Raw genomic sequence first — 25767 nt, 5'->3', positions numbered from 1 at the left:
CTGACTACATGGAAATGATAAAGAATACAACTTTGGAATGCTTATAGATGATCTTTCCTAATTGTGATAAAAAGAGAAATAGCAGAGTTAGATATTAAATAATTATAGAAATGCTCCCTTTCTAACTACTGGTAATAGTAATGCAGTCTTTTCCCAACATATGGCCATTTAGTATATAAAGTTCCTCATCAATATTTTTTTTCAAGTATTTTTTAGTCAACTAAATTTAAAATCCAATCTTAGATAAAAATGAAATGTACTGTACCTTGACCTCTGTTCTCTTAAATGCTAGAAAAGTTGTCTCTTGTTTGAGTTTAGTTTCTGGTTTCTTAACCAATGGATCTTTGACAGCTGGAGCTACAGAAACAACTGTGGGTGCTGGTTTCTGTGGTGGTTTCTGAGTTTTCTGAGCCTGTAAAAATCAGTGGATTAGATACAAAATCTTAATTGAATGCACAAAAAAAAAAAAAATCTGTCACAGGACTCTTCACTGAATTGAAATACAGTTGAACATTTTTTTAAAAAAGATTTTATTTATTTGAGAGAGAGATGAGCACTGGGTTTTCTTCTATATGTTGGCAAATTGAACACCAACGAAAAATAAATTTATTAAATAAATAAATAAATAAATAAATAAATAAATAAGAGAGAGAGAAAGAGAGAGAGAGAGAGAGAGAGAGCGCGCACCAGAGCGGGGAGGATGGAGGGAGAAGCAGATTCCCTGCCCAGCAGGAAACCTGATTGTGGTACTTCATCCCAGAACTCCGGAATCATGACCTAAGCCAAAGGCAGAGGCCCAACTGACTGAGCCAGCCAGGTGCCCCTACAGTTGAACATTTAAAAAATATTGTGGTGATACTGAAAATATAGATTCTTGGACAAATTATTTATATCATCATCCTACAAATGGTTTTACAGATTTTATTCATTTCTAAACAGTAAAGGTAATATTAAGCTTTTAGAAATAATGCAGATTAGGTTGATTAAATATCATTTTAACAAGACAAATCAAATCGTTTCTTTAAAAAAGGAAAATCACAAATTATTTGTAACCAGTTAGCTTCATTTGTTTTTTTTTTTTTAATTTTTTTTTAAATTTATTTATGACAGTCACAGAGAGAGAGAGAGAGAGGCAGAGACACGGGCAGAGGGAGAAGCAGGCTCCATGCACCGGGAGCCTGATGTGGGATTCGATCCCGGGTCTCCAGGATCGCGCCCTGGGCCAAAGACCGGCGCTAAACCACTGCGCCACCCAGGGATCCCCTGTTAGCTTCATTTGTAATGAAGTACATTTATTTATTATGGTTGGTCAAAGACTCAGAGGAGTTTTATTCTTGATGTTCAGACACAAACCTCTAACAGAGGGTGAGTTAAAGAGGTGGTTCAGATCATTTATATTATTTCAAATACAGAATGTAGATAAAAAACTATTAGTGATAAATGATGTATCTTTTTGAGGTTTTCCCACACTGCAGAAGAGGCATACTAAACCCTTTGAAAAAGTCCACAAATATAATTTTCTATGTTATCAAAGAGACTTCTGTATCTATACTTCTTTTATAAGCATTTTAGGTTTTATTTTGACCAATAATTGATTTTTTCTTTATAACTTGGTAATTTATTAAATTCTCTTCTGAACTCTAATCATTTTTCAGTTTATTATTTAATGTTTTCCAGCTAAATAATCATAACTATATAAACAGTATAGTGTAGTGTTTAAAAGCAGTTTTTAGAGTCAAATAGATATAGGATTAAAACCCAGCTCAACTACTTCCCTAGCTATGTTACCACAGAAAAATATGTAAATCTCTAAAATCTTCATTCTCTTTGTCTGCAAAATAGGGATAAGACTACCTGCTTTTTTTTATTTATTTATTTATTTATTTATTTATTTATTTATGATAGTCACAGAGAGAGGGAGAGAGGCAGAGACATAGGCAGAGGGAGAAGCAGGCTCCATGCACCGGGAGCCTGATGTGGGATTCGATCCCGGGTCTCCAGGATCGCGCCCTGGGCCAAAGGCAGGCGCCAATCCACTGCGCCACCCAGGGATCCCAGACTACCTGCTTTTAAGGTGGGTTATGAGGATGCATTATGATTACATATGTGTCTAGTATAATGTCTGGCACATGTTGAGTGCTGACAGTAATAGTTTTTATTTATTCATCATCATTTATATAGGATAAGAAAACTGAATCTGGAAGAACCCCATGCATACTAGATGGGGAAAGATGCTCCCAGCCAGTCCACATCTTTGACAATCTTCATATAACCATGCAGAACTATATCAGGAATTTTATTTATTTATTTGTTTGTTTATTTATTTATATTTTATTTTTTATTCATGCAAGACACACAGAGAGAGGTAGCATAGGCAGAGGGAGAAGCAGACTCCCCATGGGGAGCCTGAAGCAGAACTTGATCCCACAATCCTGGGATCACAATCTGAGCCAAAGGCATCTAGACACTCTACCACTAAGCCACCCAGGTGCTCCTATTAGGAAATTTATTAATAATCTGTTCCCATTTCTGGTAATTTCAATGCAGTCTTTTTGCCTGAACTTTCTTGCATAATCTTGTGCTACAGTTTGCTCTACTATATAATTTTGGCCTTTATGTTTCAATTAATCCCATTTTTTATATTACATGTCTTGCATATGAAAGTATAGGTACTTTCAAACATCACTTATAAAACAACATTCAGGTCAAGAATATAATTAGGTATGCTAGAAGACTACCTGTGGTAAAATAACTCTTACCAGCAGGAAAAGAGGGCCATCTTATCCTTTATTGCAAAACCATGTTATGAGAATGCAGCCCTCAGTAAATCAGAAATTCATGGTTCCATAACCATGGCTTTCAATCTTACACTTCCTTCAACCCACATCTACTATTCCAGACGTTAGACTCTGAAGACTGACCTAACTTATTCTGGTGTTAGCAGATGAAGACTCCAACTACTCCCACAAAGGGCCTTTGCCTAGATCATGTTTGGATCATTTTCCACTTTTTCTACATCACCCAGCTATCTTATGAGTTGAGTACAAAATACCCAGAAGCCTTAGTCCTTTGCTGATAATACTAGTTTCGGGAATGAGGATATTATCATTGACTTGGTGCTGCTCAACAAAGGTACTATAATTTTTCACTGGCTTACTGCTTCATACATTGCAGAATGTATGAAATTTCCCACTCAAGGCAATAATTGCCAATATAAAAGCAATAAAAAATACCACATATTTCTAAATGCTGCTGAGTAGGTGTGTTATTAGCTTAGATTGAAAACCACTGCAGTAAGTCATGAGTCTCTGACTTAGTGCTGAGGCAAAACCCATTACCTGGTAAAGAGAACATTACAGAACTGAAGAATGATCTTGGAGCCTGTCACACACTATCACAACATTCTTAACTAGGTCTTCCCATAATAATGTGTACTGAGGAACCTGCCCTAGTTGGAAAAATTAATGTGAAGAGAATGGGGATATAAGATGCTATTTATAGTATCTCTGAGATACCTTGAAGCAATAACCAACACATATGTCAGAACTGCACTGAAAGCAATTATAGGTAGAATGACTAAATTTAGCTTCCGCACTATTTCCAAATTCCTTTCTCTCATTAAATTTTGTGTTTACTGGATCCTGATCATCAGGCTCACTTCAGATAATAACTTTTGTTATTTCTCTGAGTCTACTCTTAGTGAATTCTACTCATGTTTTAACATTAGTCATGGCTCTCCATTCAGTACTTTGACTCCTGGACATACAGATTGAACTTACTGACTATTTCTGGTACTAACCCACATTTCCTTCATTTACATACCTTAAGCACAGAACAGAAAGTAGGATGTGTCCATTCCTGAGCTCTTCTCTGGTGCTATGCCAATAAATTAGACATGGTCTTACTGATAAATGAATTACACACGGAATTTGTAAAGCAGATAAAGAATAAAGGATATCCCAGATGAAGAAAAGCTGAGAAGCAAGAGATATGAAAACAGGAAAGTTCACCCCATATTCAGGAAATTATACACTTAGTCTGGCATGGCCAAAGTGTATGGGTGTATATGGTGAAGTGGTGAGACAGATGAATACAAAGACACACTTGGGTCAAAGAGAGAAGGTCCATATATTCGCCCTAATGAGTATAACCTCATTAAAAAAGTAACTGAGAACCATTGGGCATATTTAACCAGATAAAATTAGACAAAAATTTTAGAGGAATAATTCTAATTGTTTTAATTGAAAGTGGATTCAAAGGAAGCAAGGAGACTTTATTTTTTGTAATTTTTTGGAGCCCAATGCAGGGCTCGAACTCACCACTGTGAAATCAAGACCTGAGCTAAGATCAAGAGTCAGATGTTTAACTGACTAAGCCACCCAAGCAATAGACAAGAAGTGGAATGGGGTAATAAGGGCAAAATGAACGGATTTAAGAATTGTCTAAGAGGTATAACTAGCAAATTTGGTAAACAAAGGGATATGGAATTAAGAGATGCATCAAAAATAATGTATCTAGTTTAGGCAACTGGGGGAAAAATTGAATGGAGAAGAAAAATAATTTATTTTTAAAGTTACAGTAGGATATCTGGTCAGCTGCCAAAGTTCATTCCATAAAGAGGGCTAGAACCATAAATATAGATTTGGTATAAACTGTCACAAAAAATGGAGGAGAATACACTTTGAAGAGAACAATGGTTACTTTACTGAGACTTACAATAAAATAACATTAAAAAAATCTTTGAAGATACACTAAAGAAAGATTACTCTCACAAATCACTTGTTTTTACTATTATCAATTCTTAGTGACCACTTCTGTCAATGCCCTAGAACGCACTATATTGCTCACCCATAATCATTTGGTTGAGGTCCTGAGAGACTAGCATAAACAATAAAATAAATAAAAATCAGAGTGAGCCAGAAAAATTATACCTTGTCACAGAAATTCCCTGTCACAACTGAAAATATACATATTATTGAAATTTTACAACTTTTCATGGTAATAGAAACATTTCCTATTTCTGATTTAACTTATTGACAAGTAAAATAGGTACCTTGAATTTTTAGTTTTAAGTAAGTACTTCTGACTTTAAAAAGATGTATTTGGCCAGAAAAGTCTATGTAGAAATTTATTTAGTTAAGTGAAAACTCTTCTATCAAGAGACCCTAATCAAGGCTGGGGATGAAGGAAAGGAGAAGTCATTAAAGTAAATAACAACTTCTTTATTTCTTTAAAGGAAAATGATGAAGTTCATTTATCTGCTTTTTAAATGAATAACAGTTACAAAAGTATCCGATAAAAGTGAAAACACATTTCAGTATAATGTAAAAGGCAGTTCGATTAGCAAGCCGTAAAAAAGAGAAAGTACATTGGAAAATGAGATAAATGGTCACTCGAGGACAATGAAGACAGAATGAGGAATAAAGAAACACAGATGGAAAGATAGAGACGCATATACAAATAATGCTGCTGTACATAGTTTTGTGAATTTGAGGGTTTAAGCCCATTCAGGGATAGACATTTTTAATGTGTCCTTACCAGACTCACCAAAAACGAGGGCTTTGTATCTCACCATTTCCTAGTATCTTATAGTATTTCTAAATGTTTATAAATACAGTGACATCTAGCAAGGAGTATTTGTATCTTGTGGGTTTCTAATCCTGTTTATGTTACAGTAAGCTAAAAGCTGAACAGAGAAAAATGGATACAACATGGTCTAGTCTTCAGGCATAGATATATAAATCATACATGTACACTATACATACAAACATTTAAATCATCAGTATACATTATTTCTTTCAATAGTTTAAATGTTCAAATTTTTATTTTGAAAAGCACCCATCAACAAAAAAATGACATAGGCCATTTAAAATAGAGAAAAAAAAATGATTCCTACCATTCTTTTCATTTGTCTGGTACATCGGGCACAATACCACACAAGACGAGGGTCATTCACTTCCTTGTCTGTCACCTGGGGCTTATGGCAATCTTGGTGGTAGAGATTATGGCACTCCTGACACTCCACTAATTGATTACCAGATGCCACTGTCATTTGCCTGAGGAAATATACCATCAAACATTGTACTTATTTGAATATAACAATTTAAAACTATTCTATGGTTGTTTTGGTAAGTGTGATAGGTAAAAGAGGATTAAAACCCCAGACAACCAAAGAGCAAAATAACAAACTCTACCATGTAGCTTACACAAGCATTCCATGCTCAAGCATCAAAGTAAGGTACGCTAGTAACTGAATTTGGCTATATTCTCCTAGCCATTTCTCATTGTAATTTTTTTCTTTCTCCCAGAAGGGAGCAGACTTTGGCTATTACTCCAACAGTCTCATAAAAATTTCTCTATCTTTCTATTAAATTCCTTTATATTTGTTATCTACATGTTGTTCTGTCTTCTTCATTAATATATAAGTTCATTAAAAATAAGCTGCCTATATATTTAAATTGACTTACATATGAAAATAGAAATAGGACCTAATTATCTACAGTGTTTGGCATATTACCTTGCAGGTATGGGTGTTCAATAAATACATGTGTTATCAAGTGAATAGAATGTAGCAATATGTATATCAAGAAAACATAAATTCTAACACCACAAAAAAGCATTTACCACAGCCTTAGACTGTCATAAGTCTCCAAATGGGGGGGTTAAAGTTACTAGTTCTCTCTCCATTATTATCTTACCATTCATTTATTTAAAAAATACAAACTTCATGGTAGATAAAGGTTGAAATAAATATATGTGTAAACAATGAAGCTGTAACGAATGATTCAGAAGTACATTAGCTCATTCTCTGTATGGTTCATAAAAGCTTATAGTTATTTACTCAGTCCCAATGCACTTGACTGTAACATTTTCATGACAAAACAGCAACAAAGATGGTAATCCTTTTGGTTGTGCCAGGCAGTACAAGCCATTAACAATTAAAAATATAGCCTCTGGCATCAAGCAGTTTAAAATTCAGCTTTTCTGATTTTTGCAATTCATCTTCTAATGAAAAAAATTATCCATGTTTTTGTAATTACATATCCATGTTTTAAAACAATGCCCAGAATAACCCACACAATCCATTAATTTCTTTTCCATTACTTGTAGGAAAAGATGTTGAGTGTTTAGAAAACATGCAACTGCCTATTTTATAAGTACTATCAACAATTCAAAGAAAAAAGCAACACAGACTTCTTAAAAAGAACAGAATTAAATCTGTTGAACAGACTCTTCTTCGTTAAATAAAGCAATAATTGCTTTCCCTAGAACCCAAGAATGCAGGAACTGTTACTATGACACAATAAAGATGCCACAGTGAGGAAAAATATTTGACAATTTTCAAGATGCTAAATTGCTATGTAAGCATCTTATAGAGAATAATCTACTTATTTCCTACCCACCTCCAAATTATAAAAACAAAATATAAACACCCAACAATTGATCTGATTTTTTCCCTCTTGTTTGCTCTTTACAAAAACAAACGAATCTTTCCACAGAAAGGTACAACTTACCTACAAACAACACAGGCCAATCCCATCTCCATGGCAAAATCATCAGCACTAGTCTCCTCAAAACTGGAAAGGTCAGCCATAGCTAAATCCTTGCTAGTTTGGACGGTAATGGGAGAAGACCTTGTCTCTGGTTTCTCCAATCTAGGTTTCTTTGGAATATCAACTCCTTCTGTGATATCTGATTTCATCTATTAAAAGCACACAATCAGAAAGTAACATGTTAGAATAAACCTTAAGTCATGGAGAGATGGATAAAATAGACAAAGTATGATGACCAAGTCCACTTGCTAGATATTTTGACATAGGGACAGTCATAAACACCAAAGATCTGCAGAAGGTTTATAGTAAATTCATAATCAATACATTATAAGAAACTAGCAAGGTAGAAATAAAAAAAATCAAAACAGTTTAGTATGTATCTGTATTTGTCTTTGTATTCTTTTATCCATTAAAGAATTCTTGAAGTTCAATGCACTTATATGGCCTTTTCCCCCCTTCATCATATGCTTTGAAATGAGAAGCCCCAGCGCTAATAAAGCTATCATAAGTCTACTTTTTTTTATTTTAAATATTTTAAATTATAAACTACTGATATTGGGAGTGCCTGGGTGGCTCGGTCGGTTAAACTATCTGCCTTTGGCTCAGGTCATGATCCTGGGGTCCTGGGATTGAGTCCCACGTCGAGCTCCCTGCTAGTGGGGAGTGTGCTTGTCTTTCTGCCCTCCCTCCCTCCTGGTTCTCTGTCTCTGTCTCTCTCTTACTCATTATAAATATATAAAATCTTTTTTTTTTTTTTTTTTTTTATGATAGTCACAGAGAGAGAGAGAGGCAGAGACACAGGCAGAGGGAGAAGCAGGCTCCATGCACTGGGAGCCTGATGTGGGATTCGATCCTGGGTCTCCAGGATCGCGCCCTGGGCCAAAGGCAGGCGCCAAACCGCTGCGCCACCCAGGGATCCCTAAATATATAAAATCTTAAACTACTCATATTTGAAATATATTGAAAAGAAGTAAATAACAAACCATCTACCGTCATCCACACTGCCCTATTTGCTTCAAAGCAAATTCTGGCTCCTCTCTTTAAGATATAAATGTTACAGACATACCTGTCAGATTGGCAACAATGAAAAAGTCTGATAAGACATGGAGAATTTGCAATTCTTATACTTTATTGGCAGTGTATAAATTTAGTATATGCACTTTGGATAGCAATTTGGCAATGTCTAGTAATACTGAAAATGTTACTATCCTATTACATCTTTTTATAGGTATACATTCTATAGAAATCATGTGCTCAAAGAATTTACCTTGAAAGCAGCTTACTGAAGCTCCATTGTAATAGAAAAAAAGGAGAAATAACCTAATTGCTCATCAGTAGGGGAATGGATAAACTGATTTATTCATTAAACAACTATTATATGGTAGCTGAAAGACTCATATCTTCATAGATCAGCACAGGTGAATTTCAAAAGCACATTTCCTGAGGTGAAAAAGTTGCCAAAAGATATACATGTGTACCTGTATGATACCATTTATATAAACTTAAAAGCACAGAAAATAATACTATATGATTTATGAATAACCAATATTAAGAAAAAGTATGAAAGCATATGAGACTAATATATTCCATCTTAAGGCAAGCAATATCAAAATTTTTAATGTATTTTTTACTAAGTGCTAAAATCTTAATAACTAACTATGTGCAAAAATCATTCAAAATAGGCAATCCAAGAATTATCTGTATCTCTGTTAAGGTACACACCATCCTATAACAAATTTCATGTTTAGTCACTTTACATCTTTATTTTCTCCTGTCTATTTTCTCAATAACTATTTCATCTAGAATATTTAAGTTATTGATTAAAGTTAATGCTTGAAATTAGCACATCCCCTAGAGCTCAAATGTGTATTGAAATGACTTCAGTAAATGGTTAAATAATGTTTCTAAATTTTACTCACTTTTCAAAAAAATAACATCTATAATTATCAAAATATATTTACTGAATAGTTATTATGTACTTTACCTACTATTATGCAAAAGAAATGAGCACAGAAAGAAACAATGTTCCTGTCTATAAGCACAAGTGATTAATTCCTTTTAAAGTCAGATTAAATTAATTCTTACTTTTTCAGCTGGTCTCTTTTCAGCTTCTTTCTTTACTTTTTCAGTTGTGAGGGCCTTGCCATTATTATTACCAGAAGGAAGACTGGATGACGTTTTGGGCTCTTGCTTAACAGAAATAGCTTTTGTGCTTGAAATTTTGGGTGGCTCCACATCCTAAAATATGGAAAAAAAAAAAAAAAAGGATGTCTGTAATTAAATGTTTTAACAAACTGTAAAAAGCGGATCATAAATGTAAATAATTTTCAGGTAAAAATTAAGATATGTTTTGACCAATGTAACATCCATTTCTTTAAAAGATTTATTGAGAAACACCTGATATACAAACTGTATCTTTAAAGTGTAAAACTGGTAATTTTCACATGAAACTATCACTACAACCTATATAATGAATATAACCACCATCCCCCAAAGTTCCCTGTGGCTTGCTATAATTACTCTTAGAGGTATACATCCTAGAGAAACTGTCTCCCTCCATCCTCAGGCAACCACTAACCTGCTTTCTGTAACCATAAATTAGTTTACATTTCCTAGAAATTTATATGAACAGAATCATATGGTATGTACTCTTTTTCTAACTTCTTTAACTTAGTCTAGTGACTCAGGTTATTGAGTATATCAACAGTTCATTCCTTATATTACTGAATAATATTCTACTGGATGGACATACCATTTGTTTATTATCTATTGGATATTTATTGGTGGATATTTGTTTATAGTTTGGGGCTATTACAAATAAAGCTATTATGACCATTCAGGCACAAATTTTGGACATTCACTTTCATTTCTCTAGAATTAATGTCTAGGAGCAAAATGGCTGAATCATATGGTAGGTATATGTTTAACTTTTTAAGGAACTCCCAAACCATTTTTCAAAGTGGTACCATTTTACATTTCCACCAGGAGTATATGAGAATCCCAGTTCCTCTGCATCCTCATCAACATTGGTAATGGCTAATCTTTTTAATTTTAGACATTCTATTTGGTATATAGTGGTATATCACTGTGAACTTCCAATTTCCTAACATCTAATGATGTTGAACAGGTTTTAAAGTGCTTATCTGCCATACATATATATCTTCTTTGGTAAAATGCTCATTAAAACTTTTAAAAAAATAGAGTTGTTTGTTTTTTTCTGACCCTAAAATGTTCTTCATAGGTTCCGGATATAAATCCTTTATCAGACACTAGATTTACAAATATTTTCAGTCTCTGGCTTGTCTTTTCACCCTTGTTCTTATTTTACCACTTTGTTGATATTTATACTTGCTATCTACTGCTAATAGTATAAAAAGTTTATGTATATGATAGGTCCTTGGAATCACCCTGCAAAAGAGGGCATTTCCTCCCATTCTAAATAAATCAGAACATCTGAGAGCAGTCTGCTTTTCTGTAATAACACATAAATGTATAAAAATACAGGAATGATATACATTAGCTTCAGAACAGTGGTAATCTCTGAGGAAGAAGAAATGGAGAGGGGGAAAAAGAATGGGGTTATAAAGGGAGAAGAAATGTGTGGGAAATATCAGAAAGGGAGACAGAACATAAAGACTGCTAACTCTGGGAAACGAACTAGGGGTGGTGGAAGGGGAGGAGGGCGGGGGGTGGGAGTGAATGGGTGATGGGCACTGAGGGGGGCACTAGACGGGATGAGCACTGGGTGTTATTCTGTATGTTGGTAAACTGAACACCAATAAAAAATAAATTTATTAAAAAAAAAAAGAATGGGGTTATAGACTCATTGGTAGCTATACTTGATTTACTGTGCTGATTGTCTAGACCAAGTACTGGAAAACTGAGGCCTAGAGGCCAAATCTGGCCTACTGCCTGGTTTTTATAAAATTACATTAGAACACAGCAATACTCATTTATTCATGTATTGCCTATGGCAATTTCATGCTACCATGGCAAAATCACATTGTCCTAAAAGAGACTATCAGCCCACAGAACCTGAAACATTTACTATTTGATTCTTTACAGAAAGTTTGGTGACCACTTGTGTAGACGTGGGAAAATGATGGAAAAAATGTTGGTAATGTAGATTAAACTTAAAAGTGTATCATGTCTATAACATAAAAAAATAAAAACAATCTTGCAGGATTTGAAAACTATTATCGAACTCAGCAAAAGAGTTACAAGTCTTGATGGATGAGTTAAGTTCTAAGTTCATTATTTCTTTTTCTTTTTCTTTTCTTTTCTTTTCTTCTCTTTCTCTTTCTCCTTCCTTCCTTTTCTTTATTCTTTCTTTCTTTCTTTTCTTTCTCTCTCTCTCTCTTTCTTTTTTCTTTCTTTCTTTCTTTTTCTTTTCTTCTTTCTTTCTAGAGCCCAACTCGAGGCTTGAACTCACAATCCTGAGATCAAGACCTGAGCTGAGATCAAGAGTTGACTTTGATCAATGCTTAACTGACTAAGCCACACAGGTGGCTCTCAGTTCATTCAGATTCAACTTATTCAATGATGCGAATGAAAATATCAACCAATTTTTATGTTGAAACTTTATTTGGAGAGTGAGTTGTTAATATTTGTAAGCATACCACTGCCTCCAAGTGATTTTTATTCTAGAGATAGAAATGGGACAGCTAAAGGCTACAATTAAATGAATCTATACCTTTTAAGTACCTAACAGAGTATTTTCTCTTAAGTTGATCAAAAGTAACTCCAGTTAGAAATCTAAGGACAGGAAGCTTTTTAATCAAACTTCTCGTGTACTTTAACAGATGAACTTCCTTCTGTTTTAGAATCTCAAAATACAGTATTGTTTCTTTAGTAATAATAATTTTTTCTTGTTGAGATAGTATCAATATCCAGAGCAGAATGAACTTACTAGTGTATTGTGTGGAGTTGTATAATTTGGTGAGTTGGAACTCATTGAACCTACCAGAATGAGGATGGTAGAAGAAATAATGACACATTGGCTCTACTATTCAAAAGACAGTAAAAAGGCTTGAGAATACAAGAGCTTGTGTTGAAAGGAGACTGGGGGCAAAATACCACTGTTTACTTGGGCACTGGGAGTACCAGGGAGATACTATACTAAGTGACTTACATACTTTATGTTCTGTTAATTTTCACAATTATCCCCATTCTACTAATACAGAAAATAGGGACTGGCTGAAAAAAAGTTACTATGCACCTCAGATTTAAAGATTTTATTTATTTATTGAGAGAGAGAGAGAGAGAGAGCATGAACAGGGGTAAGGGCGGAGTGACAAGCAGATTCTCTACTGAGCAGGGAACCCTACGTGGGGCTCGATCCCAGGACCCTGAGATCATGACCTGAGCCAAAGTCAGACACTTAAATGACTGAACCACTCAGACACCCATCAGTTTCCTTATTTTTAAAAATAAATAATACTATCTTAAAGAATCATTATCACAGTTAAAATTAATTATACACATACACCATGCAGAAAAGTACCTGAAACACAATAAATGTTCAGGATATAGCATCTACTACCACACAACTAATAAGAGGCAAGCTGGGATTTAAAACAGGTTTGGGTGCAAAATGTTTCTTCTTTTTTTTTTTAGAGAAATTTTTTTAATTTTATTTAAATTCAATTTGTCAGCATAGAGTACCAAAATGTATATTCTTTTCACATAAAGCTTTGTTACTATCAAAATTGAAGCCACATAGTTCTCACAATTTATCCACACATCCCTTTTCCCTTAAATTACCCTACCCATATCCAATCCACTTCATTGCAAAATCCCTGTCCTTTCACTTCATGATTTTTGCCCACAAAACATTAAAGGATAATTATAAGCTATAGTTTCAGCCAGTTGCTTAAAAACTGTTTTGATCCTAAAGAATTAGAAATTAAATCAAATAAAAAATAAATAAGTAAATAAGTGGGTTTCTCTACACAAAAACTAGTAGAAGAGAATATCCCTCCCACCCAGCTAACTTTTCTATGTAGTGTAACAATTCTCTGAAAGCATGAAGGAAGAAAAGAACACTAAACAATATAATTCCTTCAACCCTTAAGGAAAGATTATTTTGGCCAGGAGACTGTTTTGAGATGATCTAAATATTAATACTATTCTACTACTGGCCTTACAAAACTCACCCCCAAGTTTTTTATTCATGTAGGTACCTTTTGAGATGGACGATAACTTGAATCAATGCCTCGAGCCAACGATTCATCAAGCAGTGCCTTGAGCTTTTCAGCAGAATCCTTACTCTTTGAATGTAAGAAGCCTAGTGCTTTCAAAAAAATGGGATCAAGTTCCAAGTTCACGGTAGCAGCCATTGCAAACACCTGAAGGAAAAAGAAAGGGGAGGGGGGAATTAAAGACAATGAACAGTTATCTATTTTATTCTTTTATTTATAATAGGCAATATTGTGCCCAAGATACAAAATCTGAAATGTCTAAAAGGTTATTACAGGAAAAAAGTAAATGTCTTTGTTATCCCTACCAAATTCTTTTTCCCCGAAGCAAGGACATGATCAGTTTTGTACGTATTCATATCCATGGCTAAATTTTAAATCCAGATAAACTCTTCCCTGCCACAGAGCCCCCTCCTGTTTTAAAATATACACTTACAGTTCAGTATACAGGAATTTGATGTGTTTAGGTCTAGCTGACATCAAAATTTCTTCTCTCAAACCTGATTTCCACTGCCAAAAAAAGAAAAAAAAAATGGTGGAGATGAGGTATCACAGGAGGGCAATGGTTAGAGGAAGCACCAAGTGATGAGCTATAAAGGTCACTGCTACAGCTTTAACTTCAACTATGTATTTTTTTAATCTCCTTAGTCCTCAGCTCCAAACTTGAATGCCTCAGAAAACATTCTAATGATAATCTTATTGGATCACACTTAGATTGTGGTATCTCATGCATTAACCTATTTTTAGCAAGGTTTCTGAGGAATGGTACCATAGCTACTATAAATTATAAATAAAATCATACATATATACTTATATATATGATATAAAATCTCCCCATAGGGCCTATGGTAATGCTCTGTGTCATTAGAAGCTTGAAATATAGTGAAGATGTACATCAAAGGCTTATGAAATTCCAAAACATTAAAAAGTTTTGTTTTCAGTTAATACCAATGCTATCGTGTGATTCTACTTCTTGTGTCACTTTTTCAAATACTTCTCCAGGCAAGGAATTATTAAAATAAAAGTGTATACTTTGTGTTCAATCCTTTGATCAATATTCTAGGGCTTGAAGTTGTCTTCTATCCTTGAGGTTAATATTGTAATAATGCAACACACTTGCACTGTTAGAGTTATGGATCTGTCAGCAAATTCCACAGTAATTTCTCATTTTCAGGGGTTTATAAAGCCATTAAAACTTGCTGTAGGTTGAATCTTGGCATATGAAAGTTCCGACTGAAAATGAATTTTGTTTGTTCCTTACCCATCTACTTCTCCCCAATTCCTCTACAACTTTGACAGGAAATACACACACATACACACACACACACTCACAACCTTACGCTTTTTTTTTTAAGTTTTCAAGAAAGTATTACATACCTATCTGATAGCCTCAGAATAATTGTCAAATTCTGTGCTCTACTAAAATATTTGAATCATTCATGAATCCAAAAGCCAATACTAAAAGAAAAATAACCTATCTCAAATAGCTGTACTAGTAATTTAATGAAAATCGAGACACAACCTCTGTCACTTCTTAAAATTGTATTATTCTATACACCACTTATATAGATAATAGGTACAGAAAGGTTATTTTTAAATTTACTCAGGTATATGCTGGTCACTATACATATTCTCAGGAGAAAACAATTCCCCACTAAAATGTCCATGATAAAAAGAATAAACCTGCCATTCCTCCTGAGTGCTCAAGGGGAATACAGCCTAATCTTTTTATTGGCCTAACTTTTTATGGCTAAAGACCATAGTGTTTACTCACCCAGAACAATGTGTTTTATGAGGCTGACCAAAGGGTTAATACTTAGAAGACTCCCTTTAATATGCTAGAAAAATCATTACTTGAAATTCTATGCTGACAACCAGAAGTGTTTACTGTTATGTATTTCCATAATCACATACAAAAGGTTTGCATTACAGATTAGGTGACAAGAGTCAGCATGTAGATTATAAAACTATAGAAGTAGTATCATCAACACTAACATTCCAATTGGAACCTTTGAGTCAGTTCTTTTTATACAACCCTGCAATTATAAACCTGAACATGATTTGTACCCATGTCCTAAATCACTAACATGTCCCTCCAACCCAGTGGTCTTCATAATGGAATATAGGGGAAAAAAATGTGAGAATTTTTAATTAAAAAAAATAAGCTTTTAGTATGCAGAATGATAGTAGTATATGCATATAATTGGTAACTAACATATATATGAAGTATGCTCAATTTTATACACATGGAATAATGAAACAAGTTTAAAGCCACTGCTTTTGTCTATCTAGCAACTTCTAGTTTCCCTTTCCCTATTATGTATACATCAAGGCTGCTTTATGGTACATACTACCTTTTCCTTGAGAAGCCACCCAGTACTATCAGCTCAGATCTTCTCTCTCTTTCCACATTAACTTCATTAACTTCATTGCTAGCTGCCCATCATCTTCTAGCCCCCAATCATTACCAATATATTCCCCTATTTTTCTACTTTTTTTTCTCAAGCGCTCCTTCTATCTTTTTACCTTTGCTATTTCCCCTTGACATCACCTTTTTACCACCATCTCCCAAATGGTGTTCCTTTAACTTTGTATTGAAAGAGCAAAGAGGTCTATGGAGACCTTATTCCATACTGCTGTTTTTGGAAAAAGATTCCATGACCACCAATCATCATCATCTTTTCTTGAAATATACACCTGCACCTTCAAAGTTGCTAAGTATGGAATCATGCTCATTTTCTTCCTCTTCCCTATCTTCATATTTGGCAATGCTAAAACTGCACCTATATTGATGATCTTATCTAGCTTCTTGCACTCAGTTTACTTGGATCTTCAGCCCTCCAGGAGCTTCATCTTCAGCCACTGAAACCTGAAACTAGCTACAATTATTCTCCTTTTTGACTATAATCCTCCATCGTTCTATCTCTTCCACTCCTCTGATCCAGAAGCCTCTTCAGGGTACCAGGTCAACCCTCCTTTTGGGTTTTTTGTTTGGTTGATTTTTTGCCCCATTTCTTTCTTCCCATTCCATCTGCACTTTGAATTTATAGAAGCCTCCAGTTCCTTGTTCCCCCTGCTTTGTCCAATAATGGTACCTCCTTGCTCCAAGTCTTTCCTTCATCACAGAGAAAACAGTAATTGGGCCTAAAATACAACATTCATAGTGATATGTTTTATTCTTTATTTTTTTTTAAGATTTATTTATTTATTTATTCATTCAGAGAGAGCGAGAGAGAGGCAGAGACACAGGCAGAGGGAGAAGCAGGCTCCACCCAGGAAGCCCGATGTGGGACTCGATCCCGGGTCTCCAGGATCACACCACAGGCTGCAGGCGGTGCCAAACCTCTGTGCCACTGGGGCTGCCCTGTTTTATTCTTTATATTTTAGTTTTCTATTTTACCTTCCCTCACCCTTTTTCTATTGTCTTCTCTGGTTTCTATTCTCCTTTTTTACTGGCAAATGCACACATAATAAAATTTATTTTTCATCTATTGACATCCTCAAAGAGGTCAGCAACTAATTTATCAAGTATCTCCTTTATTATTTCCAAAAATATTTCCCTGGAGTTACACCAAACGATATTACTTTTATACAATTCCTTCCCTGTATATTCCAAAATCCATGATCAAAACAGACTGGAAAAAAGCCATATCACTCTGAGGATTAGAATTCAAGAAAAAAGTCCTGTGTGTGTGTGTGTATTAATATACATATGTATGTATATAGATATAGACACATGAAAGAAACTTAATTCTTTAAATGTAGGTTTAATTTAAAATCTAGGTATTGCTTTAAAAAAAGGTCAGAAAATTAGCAATTACTGTTTTAAAAATGCCAATGACCTAGGAATGTGGTAGTAGTGGTACTGGTAGGAATGAATTCTTAGCTCATAGTAGGAATCATCTATGGCAAATGCTTATAACACAGAAATTTCCAACTAATAAACAATGATCTCTTTTCTCCATCTCTTTTTCCTTCTTGATTTATTTTCAGTGTGTCATTTTACATCTCATCCAGCACATATTCCAAGGTCCAGCCTTTCAAAGACTCTCTTTCCTAAGCACCCCTGTTCTACAGTCCTATGGTTTCATCTACTCTGTAGCCAACCATCCTGCTATTTACCTTCTCCCTGCCTGCACCCAAACTAAGTGCAGAGGAGAGGAATACACACACTGTATCTTCAGACTCACCAGTCTTATCTAAGCACTCTACACAGTTTAGTAATCTTGTCATGCTTCTCTCGTCAACTCACTTCCCTACTTTCTGCCAAGACCAGTTACACTTTCCATTTTCCTTGAAACTGCTACCCTATCTCAGCAGATGTATTAGCTGACTTCACAGAGAAAACAGAAGCTGTCAGAGAGACACTAAATCATCTACAAACTTATCTGTACCTCTCCTTTCCTTTTCCCACCTGATAAATGAAAAGGTGGCTCTCCATGTACTACTACCTGTACCTGGATCCTACGTTTTCCTTCTCCATCTGGATCCTGCGCTGTGGATTATTTACTAGGACTTCTCTACAGCCCACCATCACAACCCCTTTCTACCAGCATCTTTTTTAACATTTAAATATATTCAAGCCTCTTGTACCCTGTCTTCTTCATTTTATACCAAAACTTCCTCAGATAGTCATTCTCATTCTATGTTCCCTTTCTTCATTCTTCTATTTATGCTGCATTTCCTGCAATTTGGCCTTTATCCTATCATTCCATGTTCTTACCAAAGTATTCATAGCTTTAGATAAATATAATAAATCTTGTTTTCTCCTCCTGCTTTTTTCTTAGTCTTTTTGTAGGTTCCTATTCCACTTCAACTTAAATAAGTTCCTCAAGATTAGGTTCTGGGTCTCTTTTTGTCTCAGTCTGCATGTGATACCTGGATCAGCAGCACAGACATTACCTAGGAAACTGTTGGAAATGCAAACTCTTGGTCTCTACCATGAGACCAACTGAAGAAGAAACTCTGGGAGTGGGCCCAGAATCTATATTAAACCTTCTAGCTGATTCTGATCCACTGTAAAGTTTGAGAATTACTGCTCTAGACAATTTGATCTAGACCCTTTTGCCACTGATTATAAATTTATTTCCCCAGCCCATCCATCTCTTCCAAGATCCAACTGCTAGCTTGACTTGGCTGTCTCACTGGTGCCTCCTATTCAACATGTGCCTAATAGAGCCACTCATAACCTCTTTGTCTCCAATCAGATCTCTTAGGATTCCCTTTCTCAAATGATACTCACCCCATTGCTCCAGCCAGAATCTGAGTATCCACTTTAACTTCTCCTACTTCATCACCCCCACCCAGCCCAAGTAGTCAATCACCAAACCGCCTAAATATATCTCAAATTAATCTGCCTTTTTTTCTTTTTTTTAATTGACATTTTTATGTGTATTTTATTTTTTATTATTAATTTTTTTATTTTTTATTGGTGTTCAATTTGCCAACATATAGAATAACACCCAGTACTCATCCCATCAAGTGCCCCCCTCAGTGCCCGTCACCCAGTCACCCCCACCCCCCACCCACCTCCCTTTCTACCACCCCTTGTTCATTTCCCAGAGTTAGGAGTCTCTCATGTTCTGTCTCCCTTTCTGGTATTTCTCACTCATTTTTCTCCTTTCCCCTTTATTCCCTTTCACTATTTTTTATATTCCCCAAATGAATGAGACCATATAACGTTTGTCCTTCTCCGATTGACTTACTTCACTCAGCATAATACCCTCCAGTTCCATCCACGTCGAAGCAAATGGTGGATATTTGTCGTTTCCAATGGCTGAGTAATATGCCTTTTTAAAACCTTACTACCACCACCCTAAACCAAGCTACCATCATCCATTGTCTGGCCTGCCATAATAGCTTAATCAGTCTTCCCACAACCACTCTTGTTCCCCTCCTTGTCCCCCTCTGTCTATATCACTCACTTGGTGAATATGCTCTTTTCACCTCTCTCTGTCCAGAGGTTAAAGAACAACATCCTTAACAAAGTTTCTAATGCCCTACAAGATCTGGTAATACTTGCAAAGTAGTTACAAGAGTATCTAGCACAGAGTACACATTCATTAGATGTTACTAAGTATCTCAGGCTATTCCAACTCTCTGTTGTAGCCACATAACTTAGTTCAAGTCTTTCAACCTACCATACTTACTCTTTCTTCCCTCAGCACTTCAGTTAAAAGTGTCCCATCTTACTCATCCTTCATATCTCATTTTTTTTTTCACATTTCCCCCAACAAAACAAGAAGTCTTATTGTTACATGGTACCCAAACATCCTGCACTTATTTGTAATAGTAACTACACTGCTAATTATGTGAACAGATCTTTCTCACTAGAATGTAAATTCCATGACAACCAGCACTGGATTGATTTTCCTATTCCTGTTAGCTATGTGTGTAGCAGAATGCCTGGCAGGTAGCAGGTATTCATTAAATGCTGGCCAAGGGAACACACACTATTCACTTCTTCAGTTAAAAACTTTCTCCTTGATTTCTATTACACTTAGCTTTTCTGGTTTTTCCTCTTCTCTCTCTTGACAACTCTTACTCTGGTTCATCCTCAGCTCTGTCACTCTTGGTATTATCCAAGTATCTGTCTTTATCTTCTTTAGTTCTACTTCCAATTTCTTCCTTGGTTATCTTCTATCTTCTATAGATCATGTTTTTAACTACCATCTCTAGGCAGATGATTTCCTTTTTATCACCACACCAATCTCACTTAGGCTCAAATCCCACATTTCCAATTGCTTAGTAGATATGTCTACCTGGTTGCCCTAATGGTATCTCAAATTCAGTTATGGCTAAAATTGAGATTATGAATACTTTCTTCCAAAAGTTCGTCCTGTACTTTTTCAGTGAATGACACAACTCTCTGCTAATCCAGTCTGAGGCCTAAATCCTTCCCTCACTAAATCCTCTCTTATTCTGTATAACCAAACAATCAGTAGGCCTTCCCTATGGTTTCTGACTTTGCAACATTCCTCACATTTGTTCCATTTTTCACTTCCACTGCTACTACTCCAATTCATGTCTTTTAAGTTTTGTGGTATAGCAGTAATTTAGCTATTCTCCTTGACTTCAGCACTACTGCCATACTAATGTTCCAAAAACACATTTCTTCTTCCTTTTTCATTTTCTTCCTCAAAAATCAAAACTTCCTGGGATGCCTAGGGGGCTCTGTGGTTGAGTGTCTGTCTTTGGCTCAGGGCGTGATCCCGTGATCTGAGATCAAGTCCCACACTGGGCTCCTTGCAAACCTGCTTCTCCCTCTGCCTAGGTCTCTCTGTCTCTCAAGAATGAATAAAATCTTCAAAAAAAATTAAAACTTCCTACTGTCTTCAAAATAAAGCCCAATTTTGAAAAGACTCTCACTGGCACAAAAACTTAATTCTTATACAGAAGAGCCATTCACTTGTCTTGACACCTCTACTTATTTTTTTCTCTGTCCGGGAAGCTTTTTGCCCATTTTTTAGATGTCTAAATTTTATGTTCAAATATTATTTCTCATGTGGATTCTTCACTGCTGGTGTGTCCTTATCCATCCCAAACACTAACTAAAAATCTCTCCCTCCCAGGGTACATCATACTGCTTTCTCGTGGTACTAGGACTTTCTACCGTGAGCCATACTTTTGTTGTTGTTTTGCACAAGAGTTATATTCCCTATAAAACTACTGAGTACTTTAAGGGAGGAGAATCTACATTTCTTTTTCACTATCACGTTGCTACCTTGCAAAGTACCATAAAATAACAACTATTAGAATTATTAGGGATCAAAGTAAAGTGTAATGGTCTTTTCCCTCCTACACAACTCTAACCAATTTACAAAGTCCCTTTGCAAAGAGCAGGAAGAAACGCAAACCCATCTTCCCTGTACCTCCTGCACCTCCACCAAACCTCTCAAACATCAAAAAGGCAACAGCAAAAGAAACATAAACAAAAATCACGTCTTTGATGACTAGAGACTTGTACAATGTTCCTCTCTGCAGTACTCTCTTCCCAATCCTTTACCTGGCTTAACTCCATTAATTACACTGGACTGTAACTTCATGAGGGCAAGAAACTTATTTTATTCAGTTATGTATCTAGGGTTTGAAACTTAGCCTCTCAAAAATATTTATTGAGTGAAGGAGCTAGGTTTTATTTAAAAATCACTTTCTGGGGGCTTCTGTGATCTTTCCAACCGAAACTGGATATTCACAATGCTTTCCCCAAATCCCCAATTTCTCATTCTACATGCTAATCTTTTTTCAAAAAACAGTCCGGAGTTGGGACACCTGGGTGGCTCAGGGGTTGAGCATCTGCCTTTGGCTCAGGTTGTGACCCCGGGGGTCCTGGGATGGAGTCCCCGCATGGGGCTCCGCGCAGGGAGCCTGCTTCTCCCTCTGCCCGTGTCTCTGCCTCTCTCTGTGTGAATATATAAATAAAATCTAAAAAAAAAAAAAAAAAGTCCAGAGTTGACCATCTGCAAGTGCAAGGACACAAGATAAAGGAAACCACCTATTCACACCGAGTGCAATACTAGGGTTGCCATCTCCTACCAGCTCTAGCAAGCTTTTCCCTTTCATGTCTTTGGAAGCTCTTGAAAACCCCCCCTTTAAAAAAAAAAAAAGATAAAAAAAAATCTTTTAAAGCTGCTGCCCGTTTCAATCCTCTACTGAATTCTTGGCCCTGGGTTACACTGATATCTTAGGGGCATGTCTGGAAACGCAGGGGAAGCGGAAAGACCACGACTCCAAACCGACGGGGTGACAAGAGAAGCTGAAAAAAAAAAAAAGGGGGGGGGGGCCGAAGACACTCAGAAAAGGGCTGTCAGTCCTTGGATCAAAGCAGGACACCGGAGGCCTAGCATGGGAGAAGGTCTTCGAGGAGGAAGTCCGAGAGGACAGGCGAGGCGGAGGGAGGGAGCTGCCCAGAGAAGTCGCCAGAACCCTGCGTGGAAGGGCGGACACAGGGCTGCGGGGCCAGTCCCCGGGGCCGTGCCGAGCCGGAGAGCCCCAGCCCGCAGCACTGCAGGAGGAAGCTCAGCACCGCACCCCCCCCCCCGCCCCGCCGCCGCCCCCGCCCCGCCGCCGCCCCGCCCCCGCCCCGCGGAAGGGACAGGGCAGTCAGCCTGGGGCGCGCGGCCGCCCGCCGGTGACGACGCCTCCCCATCAGCAGCGAGGGAACCAAGACCCCACGAAGCTACTCTCCCACCTCGCCCCTCGCGGAGGTCTCGAGCCTCCCAGAGGCGGCTGGGAGCCGGGGAGCTCGTCACAACTCACCGCTCCGCCCCGCTGATCGGTCCGTTCCCGGGGGCCCCTTCCGAACCGCTCCCGGAACTCGCCGGCTCCGACTACGGGGAAACAAAGGTTCCTGCCGCGGCGTGAAGGGGGGAAGTTTTCGGCTGTGCGACGGGAGGAAGTGACGTAGCCCCGGCTTCCGGTCCGCCGGATTATGAATGACGGCGGACGCGGCTGTTTCCAAGACGGCGTGCCTGCTGTTTGTCGCTTCCCGGCCTTTCTGGCCGCCAGCGGTCCGTGGGCGAAGACTCGCAGAAGCTGCCTCGGAAAACTCACGCGGGGTGGGCAGGCGCAGGCGGCTCGTGTCGCTGACACACTCACGCACCCTCCCTGCCTGGCCGCGCCTCTGCGACCAGGTAAAGAGGGAGCTCAGGCTGCGGACTCCGCGGTCCCCCTGACCCCCCCGACACCCCCCCCTCCCCCCCGCGACTGCTCTTTGCATCCGGAGGCGACCCGGCTGGTGCTGCGAGACGGGGATGGGGAGGAGGCGGGGGGTCGGGAAAGGCAAGGGCTTGCAATGAGTGTCCCGACGTTTCTCCAGCGCTGGGGCCCCTCCTGGGCGGTCACAGCCTCTGAGGGAGCTGGTGGAGGGCCCCGGGCCCCTTCTCAGGTTTCCCAGGGCCAAGTCCCCGTGGAGGGGAATAAAGCAGCTTCTCTTTGCAGGAGTCCGTGGAGTCGTTTACCGTTTGCTGCTAAGTGTCGCTTTAAGACCTTTTTGGCACGCTTTAACTTTTTTTGTCCCCCCCCCCCCTCTTTGACACTTATTGTTTTATTTTTTTTTAAATATTTTATTTATTTATTCATGAGAGACACTTAGTGTTTTATTCCGTGCCTTCCCGGGTAGAGAAAGCAGTTGTACGTGAGTACTGCTGAGCAGTTGCTCCAAAGGACGTGCGTTGTTTGCGGCTGTTTTCTTTTACACTGTATCAAAGCAGCGTTTCAGTTCGGTTTCAAACAAGTTCGAGTTTGAGTAGAAAGTTTGACTTGCATGAAACTTGCTTCGGTTTCGGAAACGTTCACTAACGTTTGGACGTTAACTTCCCACCTCGTTTGGAATGAGGTGACTTGTTTTTTTATCCCTTTCTTCTTGAGCCCGGGGTCCCATTTCTTGTCCTAGATTCTTGAATGTTAGCATCTGATAATCTATCTTGTGCTAAGTCATTGATTATTAACAGCGTAGTACTTTTTTCTAAGCCTGCCTATAGAAAAAGTATTAGAGAAAAATGAAAAAGCTGGCAAGAATGTGGCGATTTGTAAACACGGTCATTGAATGTTGTGAAAATAAATTCTCTTACAAATACAACTGAATGATTTGCTGTCATATTTAATAAATCAAACCTTAAGCCATGTTGAGTTTTTTTTTTTTTTTTTTTAAATTTAACTGCCCGGTGGGGAGTATACGCAACCAAGAGGATTGCCTTAAGGCATACTCACAATGTGAAGTCATGTTTGAGTTATACCTGAAGACATTATTTTAAGAGGTCTAACTTTAAAAACAAATCTGTGATGAGATCGGTGAGATTTGAGAATTGTTTTATCAGATTATCTATTTTATTATTTGTTTACACTTCTACATGTTTGCCTACTTTAAGCAAAGTTAGATTGGAACTTCTGTAATATTGGCCCCATCAAGTTTAAAAACAACAGCAACCTGTGTTTACTTTGTAGCTTTGGTATCACCTGTGATTTGAAATAAGTACTGAATATCCCATTAGCCTTTCTCATAGCAACAATTTAGCAGATCTTGAAACTTAAATTCTCTAGGCCAGTCCACTACAACATCTATAGTATATACCATTCCTTTTTATAAATTGTTTTTTTTTTTTTATCATCAAGTATTCAAAGTAGCCCACGGAATTCTGTTAGGATTAGTGCTTAGACGACAGGGATTTAAAGCATTTAGATCATAACCAGCCTAGGTATTGTTTGCTATGGGGATTCAGTCCTTTTATTTCAGGCTTGCAGGCATTTCTGTTTCTAACATGTTAGCATTTTATGCTGTGGTCCCCATTAATTATGAGGTCAGGCTTAGCTGCAAGCATTATGATTCTGTGGCAGCAGATGATTCTCTGATTCTCCAGAGAGATGACACACTTCTGTTATGGCTAAAGTTACTGCAAACTTTTTCACCTTTAAACAGTTTCCCCTCACCTTTTGCCCATTTTAATTATTGAACTCTGTCCTCTAGGACTTAGCTATATGTATCCCCACATTACATAATCTAATAAGCACTGAAGCAGCTCAGCTTTTTTTCTTTTTTAACCTTTAACGTCCAAGGTAGCTGCTATTGAACTCTGTAGGGGCAAGCTTTTATATAATATAGATAGTAAGAAAATAAGGTGAGATTTGCAACCAAATTGTGCCATTTTGTGAAATGTACAAAACACAATCTAAGTTCCAATATTCATAATGAACATTTGACATACTAAGGAACTTGAGTTCAAATTTTAATCTTTAATAAAAATGTAATTTCATACCTGTAAACTGTTGAACTATTTTGTTCGATATAGGCGGTTAATATGCAAGTAGACTTAAGGTATCACATACCCTACCTTGTGTGACTTCTTGTCATAGTTAACAGGTTTTTTCGGTACTTGTAGGGGTGGAGAGCCGTGGGGGGGCCTTTTCGTTTTCACATAAATTACTTACCTTTACTGAGAAGTTTGGAAATACACAGCATAATTTGTGGCTTGCCAGTCAAAATTTGTTTACTAGTGTTAATGGATAAGGAATTTTGAGAT

At 37.3% G+C, this 25767-nt stretch overlaps 2 protein-coding genes across 5 annotated transcripts in view; one reads left to right on the top strand and one right to left on the bottom strand.

The window, feature by feature from the left end:
• The window catches only part of INTS12 (integrator complex subunit 12), a 38124-nt gene extending 15034 nt beyond the window's left edge, over window positions 1–23090 (bottom strand). For 2 of the 4 annotated variants that reach the window (XM_055342364.1, XM_055342363.1), the window contains exons 1-7: window positions 23009–23090; window positions 14187–14260; window positions 13736–13900; window positions 9639–9791; window positions 7515–7702; window positions 5897–6056; window positions 266–412 (exon numbers count right to left, since the gene is read on the bottom strand). In XM_055342364.1, the coding sequence (XP_055198339.1) occupies window positions 266–412; window positions 5897–6056; window positions 7515–7702; window positions 9639–9791; window positions 13736–13891 (804 nt within the window). In that variant the 5' untranslated portion in view covers window positions 13892–13900; window positions 14187–14260; window positions 23009–23090. Of the gene's footprint in view, window positions 1–265; window positions 413–5896; window positions 6057–7514; window positions 7703–9638; window positions 9792–13735; window positions 13901–14186; window positions 19188–22940; window positions 22960–23008 lie in introns of those variants that run through there. The other 2 variants (XM_055342366.1, XM_055342365.1) reach the window with 2 other exon arrangements.
• A 12-nt stretch (window positions 23091–23102) lies between these two features.
• GSTCD (glutathione S-transferase C-terminal domain containing) overlaps window positions 23103–25767 on the top strand; it is a 125749-nt gene continuing 123084 nt past the window's right edge. The window contains exon 1 of the mRNA XM_055342358.1: window positions 23103–23382. The gene's annotated coding sequence lies outside the window, so the exon portion shown is untranslated. The remainder of the gene's footprint in view (window positions 23383–25767) is intronic.

The sequence above is a fragment of the Nyctereutes procyonoides genome, unplaced genomic scaffold (genome assembly GCF_905146905.1).
Source record: "Nyctereutes procyonoides isolate TBG_1078 unplaced genomic scaffold, NYPRO_anot_genome, whole genome shotgun sequence".
In the NCBI taxonomy this organism is placed as follows: domain Eukaryota; kingdom Metazoa; phylum Chordata; class Mammalia; order Carnivora; family Canidae; genus Nyctereutes; species Nyctereutes procyonoides.
This window is presented reverse-complemented; position numbering and strand designations above follow the sequence as displayed.